Here is a 9,580-nt window from a genome sequence, read left to right as displayed (position 1 = left end):
AGGATGAGTTTTCAGTGCTGCTCCCTAGCACAGTCCAATGTGTTACAGACATGCCACTGGAGTAGCAAGGTGTTTGTTTCCCCATCTTCTTGGCCCTTAATGAGCATACCAGAGGACTGCCCATCCTATGTAACACGAACCCTCCATCCCACTTTCTTTCTACAGAAACACACCAATAAGCAAGTTGCTTTTTTTTTTTTTTTAAATATCTTTGGGCTATTAAGACCAGGAAGTACTAATGCAAAAGTGAGATGCTTGGATGCTGCAAGTCTCAAAGGCACTGAAAACAGGCAGACTGACACTGAACACAAAAGTCAGACTTCACTGAAAGAGTTAAGCAGATGACAGTTTGGTATTCACTGTTCTCAGCACACAGAAAGTCTGTGGTTACCATTTTGGTCTGTGGGCTGCAATGGTAGCCCTTATGTGAAGGAACTGAGAGTGGTACCAAGAGTCCTTCCCCCAGAACACTCACACACAGTGCCTTCCCCAATAGCCTCTTTGTGGCTGGTATGAAGCACCCTTTGTGGTATACAGATGCATGCACCCTATCTGACTGCCTTCCCTTGCAAAGAGACCGGTGTACCAGGCTGAAGTTGGGTGGAGGATGAATTTCAACCCAAACATATAGTACTTTATAAAGCAATGATACTTGATACTCACGCTGTGGACTCCCAAAGCCTTCCAGATAGCAAAGCTGATCAATCCCACTCCACAACAGGCATACAAAGAACCCCACCCCAGGGCTCGCAAGGCCAGTGATGAACCACTCTCTGGTAGTGCAGCTGTGGCAGTAATACCCTGGAATGAAGAAAAAGTAGTGAAGATGAAGTAAGGAAAGGATTCTAAAAAAATCTAAGCAAGGAAAAATAATAGAGCTCTAAGTGTCTGTTTAGCAAACTGTACTAATGAGACATGGTAGTGCTTAACAACACCAGAGAGCTGAGCTAGAAGAGAGTGGAGCCTCCAATCCCCCACCCTAACCTTCTGAACCAGGACTTTGATGCCATGTGGCCCCAAAAATGCCACATGGGCAACAGTCCTGCATGAAGCTCTGCAGAGCAAGCAGCTTTTACAAAAGTTTCCCCTGCCCTGAAGAAAGGCCAAACTGCAGCAACAAAAATAGTTTCTAAGAGCAACCTCCCTACCCAAGAATGGATGGCGTTTTTGCAGCCTCAAGTGCCCTGATGTAAAATGTTTTCTGGGGATGAGTGATTGACTGACAGGTTGGGGGAGAAGGTGAGATGACTGAGTAAGAGTCAGTAAATGGGAGGTCTGAAAACATCTCCATAGTCCAAGATCCAATGACATCAGAGCATAACGATCCCCATGAATGACTCCTGGAATTTCTCTCTTCCAGCAGTTTATGTCTGCAGATCCACACTTCTGCTCCAAGCATACAATCAGAGAGATGCAGAGAAACATCAGGGACTCATAGATCCTTCAACCTCATATGGTGAATGTACCCCAGTGGGTGGGGGAGTCGCATAGAGGGAACTGGAGGAGGCATCACCTAGAAGAGTATTGGAAATGGCTTGGTTATGTTTTTTTATTGTCTTGGTTCCGGCCCTAGGGCACTGCTTGGAACTTACTTCTCTAGAGAATCCACAGAGTGGTAAAACAGAGAAAAGTAATCAGTCTCTGTGCTTGCCATTCTTGGTCAGAATAAGAAGATATTTTTATTCTGTTTATCCAGATTCCAAAGCATCAATTTACTAAAGATATACTGCAATATCATGGAATCATTCAGCTGGGAAAATCATCTCATGCCAAACACAACAGAGCCCCAGTCACAACTGGGTCTTTTGGGTGTCACCATAACATACCCTTCCTTGTCTTTTGTATTCAAATCACCCTTCGACAGTTCATTCTATGCATGTCCTTTCAAAGGGCCTGATAAAGTAAGCATTTACCCAAAAAAGCCTACGCCCTCTGATTCAGTTAGTTCAGTGGTGCCCAACCTTTTGACTCCACAGGCTGGATGAGCAGTGCCAGGTTGGTCTGTGTGCCATGCCAGCTGGGGCCCAATCTCACTGTGTAGGTGAAGGTTCTTTGGGTGAATCTGATAACTTTTATTAGACCAACTAAATAGTTGAAGAACAATTTTTAAGCAAGCTTTCAGGTTCAAAAACCCTTCGTCAGGCTAAGGAAGTTTCAGCAGTTGATGCGTGCTCTTCCTGAAACTTCCTTAGCCTGACGAAGGGTCTTTGAACCGGAAAGCTTGCTTAAAAATTGTTCTCCAGCTATTTAGTTGGTCTAATAAAAGACATCAGATTCACCCAAAGAACTTTGTCTGCCTATGTTCTTAGACCAACACAGCTACAACCTACACCCCAAGCACACATGTGCATTTTTAAAAATTGCTTCACAGTAAACGCAGAAAAATGCTGTCGGGGTTGCTAAAATTCTGGAAGTATAACATTAGATGACTATTTCTTAAAAGAATGAAATTGTTGTTTGTAGGTATCTAATAGTAGTTAGATGTGCACACACATACAAATACATCCATAAGCAAAAGAATTTGCTATATGAAATCTGAACAAAGACAATTCACTTACAAAAGAATATGAAGATCAGTAAAATGAAATGTATGATTAAAACTAAGTATTAGGACTGGCTTGATTTCTAAGCTTATTTAAAACATTTCTACCTCTGATATTTTTTTACAGGTGATATAACAAAGGAAAATTATTACATTTATAAATTTGTATGTTTTATATGATGCCCACAGAAGACATAGGGTAAGTTGTTTTCTTAAGTTTGTTAGCTATTTTTGTCTTCTTTACCCTATTTTTCTAAGAAGACAGTAAAAGGAAGTTTTAACCACAAACTTCAGAAATTTCTGGGTTTTGTTTGCTTGCAAAAATAAACACAGTAATTTGGAGAAAAGATCTCTTTAAGTACTGACAAACATTAAGTATCAAAATTTTTTCACTAAAAGGGATAAAATACCAGTTCTTTGGCTTTCCAAATCAGAGAAGAACTGATGTTAGTATTTTAAGCTAAGTAATAAACACAAAAAACCCTCTACAACTGAATCCCTGCATTATGCTCAGTCCTTTAGATCTTTTGTTATTAACCATAAACCTGTTAAAAAAATAAGTACAAGTACAAAACCCTAAATTTTCCCTTCTAGTCTCCTTTAAATGATTTCTGTAAAGATATTATTTCAGATTCCACTGTTCTCCTTACTTGACTGAACTTCTATTTGAACATATATAGAAAGCCCATCACTAGAGTGGTTAGGAAATGAAATATAATCAGAAACTCATCATTCAGCTTTGTATTTATCAAACTACATATTAAGTCAGGGGTGTCAAACTAGTTTGGCTCCCTGGTCAGATCTGAACCATGGGAATCCTCGCAGGCTGAATTTGGACCCACCTCCAGCATCAGGGCAAGAAACAGCATGGCAAGCAGTATCAGAGAGCCTTTGCTTGCTCCACTGTCACTGACATGCATCTCCAACAGGGGTTTTGTAAGCCAGATTTTGGCAACAGGCTGGTCCCTGAATTCTTGGCCCCTCTAGTAGTCCTGCTGTAGTCTCTCCACTAGGACAGATGACACTGCTGGATCCAGCCTGTGGGCTGCATGTGAGACACCCCTATATTAAAAAAAAATTAATCCCCAAAATTAATAATTTCCCCTATTTTTTCATTTGTAGGATTTAATTCTAAACATATTCACCTGATTGCAGTATATACACATAAAAGAAAATGTTCTTTAGTTTGTATACATGGTCTGAGTAGGATAAGCTATTAACAAAATGTTAGTCAGCAGAGACACAAAATGAGCCCTGTTGGCCCAGTTCTCACCTTGGAATTACAGGTGTTCAACTTCTAAAATCTAAGTGGCATTTAAGTGAAAATTAAGTGAATGTGTATGCATACATGTATAAGCACAGACACTTAAACTGTACTGATCATTGTTATTAAGCCTTAGTTTCTCTGTTCAATAGCAAATGACTATTCATAGCAATACTTTTGTTAGGTTTAAAATTCTATCATGATTTTTTTTCTCTGATACTGCTCTTGTCTCAATACACACAATGAAAGAATCTCTCTGTTTTGGAACATGAGGGTCAAAATCTGCCCACAACACCCAGTCTCTAAATTGAAGTCATTAATATTATTTGTGAAAACTTCTGCCAATAATGAATGCCATTTAAATGTTTGATTGCATCAGAAAAGAGATAATGAAAAATATTGATCAGGCTTTATTGACAGTATTTCAAGAGAGTTTGGTCCCAAGTTGCCTCTTCTGGGTATTAAGTATCCAGATAACTGTGCTGTTTACAGAAATCCTGTCATACAGTGTTCACAGCAGCTTTTTAGACCCATAAGAAACATGGTGAATGGAATGCTATAAAAAAATCACTTCTGGGAAAATACAACAGCATAGAAAAAACATCATCAATTAAATACAGTACCTAGGTATACTGTTTTTAGAGAAGGGGGCTTTAGGCACAAGTTCGTACTTGTCAGTGCATGACATTTTACCTTCACTGCAACCTCAACTTTAAAAAACAACTTACTGAATACAAAAACAAAAAACAACACTTCCTTTTTAAAAAAAAAAAAGCCACAATAATATGGAACAAAGTTAGATGATTTGGCTTGAAGATTGATTTGACATTTCAAATTCCTATTTTGGGGGGCAGGGGAAGAGGGAGAGTCCAAGGAAAAAGAAAGTAGAACTGAAATTACCTTTTACAGAAGTACTAATAACAAAAGCCTCCGCCCTGTCTCCATGCAAACAACTCCCTACTTTGCAAAGAAGCCACATTTCCTTCAAGGTGCTTGAAGTCATAATCAAATATTTAACCACTTTATTCAATGAGGTGCCAAAATTATACAGGCTTGATGAGAGTACAGATAAGCAGATGCTTAAGTGTTTGCATGAAGAGGACTTAAATCACAAGATGCTGCCATATACGTTTTCAACTCACATCTGATTTTATAAAATACATATAAAATAGTTTGTTAATTGGCAGTCTCTACTCCAAATGTTGCAAATCAGGATGAAGTTTATATTGGCTCTGAAGTAAACCTGGGTCCCAAACTGCAAATACATAAACCTGTACTTAACTTTACCAGCAAGTGTAGCTACGTTCATTCCAATTTCTGTTTCAATTCATGATAGTAAAGTTAAGCATCTATTTAACTGTCTACAGGATTGGGGCCTGGGATTGCACCTTCCTGTATTGCCTGTGTCTGCTGTTATTGTCATAAGAAGTATTTATGCATGCTAAATCTACCATGATTATATAAATATTCATAGCTAGTTCTACAATATACAAAATGTACAATATACAATTTGACATGAAATTAAATAAGCTGACCTACTCTTTGTTTTTTTTTGTTGACAAGTAGTTCACCACTCCCTTGTAGTTGGTTGTATCATTTTCAATCCTTACCTTCTGCCACTGAAAATTACTAAACTACCCTCACAGATAGATAGCATGACAAGCAGTAGCATTCCCTTTATATGGTCTCTAAGATTTTCAGTTTTTGGTAGACATTGATTTTTGAGGGCAAACTGCTAAAATTCAGCTGCAGAGCAAGTGGAAATATAGTTCTGCACCGCAAAGCATACATATGATTTGGTGTAATTTTCAATCTGCATATTCTGGGATGGCAACCTAATGCCACACTTGATTCATTTCACATTGAGTGATGGGGCATGTCAGGTATGTACAAAAGTGAACAAGTTACTAAGCCAGGAAAAATGGTATGCCTGAGAAAAAGTTAGTTTAAATTATCATAGCATGTTGCTCAAAAAAAGAAGCCAATTAGAAAAAGACCAACTGTACTGCTTGCTAGAGGACTGACATGGTTTAAAGAACAATATTTTTAATGCACTCTTGCTATTTAGCTGTATTTGTAAAACATCTATTACTAGACCTCTTGCAAAGTTTAAAATTCACATAATCAATACAATTATAAATAAGCAAATAGGTTACCCATATATAAACCAACCAATAGGTTACCCATATATAAACCAACAAGACTACACTCCCACATCTAAAGAAAGTAATAAAACAATACTGAATATTACTGCTTCACACATTCCTCTCCCCAAAAGATGAAGATAAGTGCTGAGTTTTTGCAAATCCTTTCAAAGGTTAAAAAAATGAGAGTTTGGATACACTAAGTAGGATAAATGAATGTTACGTATGTTTTTGAATCTAGAAACAAGCCCATACAAAATGCAGTATCTTCTACAAAATACCCCGTTTCTTATTAAATGAAGTGTCCAGGGGGAGTGGGAGAAAGCGGGTGGACAGCCTGCCAGCTGTCTAGCTACCAGTCCCACTCCAGGTCCCCACTGGGGGGGACACACCCCTGCCAGACCAAGAGATAAGATTAGCCTCCCCAGCCACCTGCTCCCTAGCAGACCCCCAGGGTTACCATCACCACCTTGAAGCTCCAGTCCCCTCTACTGCTCCATTTGGCTGGGAAGGGAAGAGGAGAGGTAGATGGGACTGGGGCTGGAGCATCAGACTTCTGCCTATCCCCTGGTGGTGTTTTGAAACATTCTAGCCAGCAGTGATCCATGGGCAAAATACATGCTCCCTACTGAAACGTTTCCTTTTAGAAGCATTTCTAAACGTGTTTCATTTGGAAATGTTTCAATTGTTACGCCCATCTGCACTCCTAGTGTTCCTGCAGAGGGTGGCATTTGGTTTTGTTTTGCTTTGTTTTTTAATTATCCCTACTGGTTTTCCTCAACTAAGAGGTCCTGCTAATTATTTTCTTATTTAACATTATCTACGTTTGGACCATTTTCTATTACTTTGTCCTAAAAAGATTAGAAAGGAATTAGAACTTGGGGTAGAGGTGATATCTTTTATTAGACCAACTAGATTTTGCACAAAAAAAAAAATCTTTAATTGCAAGCTCTCAGGAACAAGCACCCTTCTTCAGGCACAGGAGAAAAGATTGTAAAAGTTCTCATAGGTAGAAATGAAAGTTCATATTTCATAGGAGAGTTAAAGCTGTGGTAAAAATCTCCTGTTTGGCACAGTTCATTTTATGCAGGTTAGGCTCAGAGAAAAGTTGGAAGAGTCTGTTTACCTCAAAGTTGTTTGGGGTCAAGCAGGATGTAGCCATATTTCCTTCTGGTTATGGTGTTTCATATTTCACAGATGAGTAAAAGATGGAATGCTCTTCTGGGCAGGAATTTCTTGTGTGGCGAGGTATCTCCAAGCTCTGTGATGATGCAAATTGCCTCAAACAAAGGCAGAAGCACGGTCTCAGGTTTTAGGTGGTAAAGCTTGCTTCCTCCTTGTAAAATTATGAAGATTTCATTTCCTAAGATTACTAATTCACAGAACAGAAAAAATGGACACCACTGCATTTTGCTGTTCACCTTCTTGAAGAAGAGAGTGGATTTTCATTTCTTTCTTTCTATCTTTCATATGTTTGTCTATTTTCTAGATACTTTAGTATTAGAAAACAAGAGCAATGTTGAATGGCCACTCACAGTTTCTGGCCATAGCAAAACCACAGCAAACCAACCTAACGTAGGATTTTGAAGACAAGGAATGGATCTCAGCTATTTCCTCTTCAAAAAGAACAGATTATGACAGTATAAAATAAACTTGATGCAAATTACAGCTGGGGGCCAGGGGAGGGGACACAATGACAATGAAAATGTATGTCAGACAGAAAGGACTTAAAGGATGATGCACCTCTTGGGGTGCCATGAATGATAACAGCTGAGAGTTTTAAATAATTTTTTTAATGTTCATCCAGTATAAAACCTGCTATTATGAAAAAAAAATCCTGTTCTTAAAAGAGATACGTTATGTTCCAAAACCAGACACGCCAATTTAAATTATTTTTGTTAGAGTACTTTCTTTGACAGACTCAGGGACTTAACAGTTCTATGGAAAGAAATTCTAGGGCAAAAAGGAGTTCAGAAGATCTGGCAGAGTCCAAGAAAGACCATATTAAAGGCAAAACAGAAAACTCCCAATACAGAGGAAAGACTGAATTTATACTAAGGTCACAGACAGATATGCTGTTTGAAGTGCTCCAAGTTTCTTTGAAATGCTCAAAATAGCAAGGGTGCAATAGAGTGTACTGCAACAGCATGCTGTTACAGCCATTTTGAAGTGCTGGGTGGGGGTGGGGGGGAGAATGGATGGGTGTGCATCTTCAAAGTGCTGAAGCGTGCCAGATTCAAGCATTCTGGGATTTGGAACACTTCACATGCATGTGTACCCACACCTTAAAGAGACCAGTATGGCTTTGCCAGAAGATCTTTAAACTTCTAAAAATCTAAAAGGAGTCACGCAAAAAAAGTGGAAATAAGGACATGCTGCTAAGGATGATTATAAAAAAATAACAAAACCATGTAGGGACAAAATTGGAAAGGCTAAAAACCAAAATGAGCTACAATTAGCAAGGGACATTCTTTCTCAGTATTGCCACAATCTGAGTTGTAAGCCTTCCAGCAGATCTATAAATCAGCTGGCGGCACTGGAGCCTGAACCTCCTCTTCTTGATGTTTCTTCCTTTTTGGTATTTTTTAAATCTATTCCAGCAGCAGAATCTATGGAGCTATAATAATGGAGAGTTTACTGCACCCAACTTCTTCAGCTCCAATCTCTATGCCACAGTGTTTGCCAATCAGTTTTAAAGAAACAGGTGGGCAAATACTTGAAGAAAAAATATGGTTACATACAGTAACCAGATTGTCAAGATGTTTTTATCTATATTGATTCCATAACCTGCTCTTGATTCTAAATAATGCAGAGGATTTAGGGATTATAAAACTAAGTGAGCCATCCTATACTGAGTACATGTGCAGCTTCAAAATACTTTTGGCCAAAAACAATCCAGTTTTGTGCCCACGTGACTTGGCACAAAATGTCATACATAAAAAAAGGCTCCAAGCGCATAAAATATCTTCAAATTTTTCTAGATCTAAGTGTATATGGCACAAAAGTTATATCAGGACAATACAATGTTATTTATATAATCTATATTTTAAAATTTCACCCACCCATGCATTATGCACACTGAATAGTGTTGACTTGAATACATTTTCAGGATTTGTTTAGATGACCTAACTCTGTTTTTCATGTACCTGATTGAAAGTGTACCACAGATCAGTCATAGACCAATGCACCAGTCACAAAGCACTACATGTTCCATGTTTGTTACATAACTTGGGCTGCAATGGACAAATTAGGGTGAAGCAGACACGTTGGGCTTGAATGATCGTGTTTTTAATTTGTGTAATGTTACTGACAGAGTTTGCTGAACATTTATTTATTATAACTAGCCCTGATGCAGTACTAAAGCAGCAAGGAACACCAACTCCAGAATTTTACAGATTCTGATCCTGCTCTCATTGATTTCAACTGTACAAAATCAGGCATGATGCTCTTTAGCCAGGAAATTCAGAATATTACTATACCATTAATGATAAGTATAGCCAAAATCTGCATACGATGACACCTCTATGAAGTAAAGATTTTATATTTTTACCATGGTTTTATAGTATTTTAAAAGATACAAACCTTATTGAACCAGTTGGGGTTTTTCTTCTTGGCTGAAGCAAGTGTTGT

At 38.4% G+C, this 9,580-nt stretch overlaps 1 protein-coding gene across 1 annotated transcript in view; it reads right to left on the bottom strand.

The window, feature by feature from the left end:
• The window catches only part of TMEM242 (transmembrane protein 242), a gene marked incomplete at its 5' end in the record, with an annotated part of 33,849 nt that overhangs the window by 19,989 nt on the left and 4,280 nt on the right, over positions 1 to 9,580 (bottom strand). Inside the window, 2 exon segments of the mRNA XM_006022387.3 lie at positions 664 to 801; positions 9,533 to 9,580. The exon segment at positions 9,533 to 9,580 is cut by the window's right edge and continues 30 nt beyond it. Coding sequence (XP_006022449.3) covers positions 664 to 801; positions 9,533 to 9,580 — 186 coding nt within the window.

The sequence above is a fragment of the Alligator sinensis genome, unplaced genomic scaffold (genome assembly GCF_000455745.1).
Source record: "Alligator sinensis unplaced genomic scaffold, ASM45574v1 scaffold331_1, whole genome shotgun sequence".
In the NCBI taxonomy this organism is placed as follows: Eukaryota; Metazoa; Chordata; order Crocodylia; family Alligatoridae; genus Alligator; species Alligator sinensis.
Note: the sequence above shows the minus strand (reverse complement) of the source record. Positions and strands in the feature narration are given on the sequence as shown.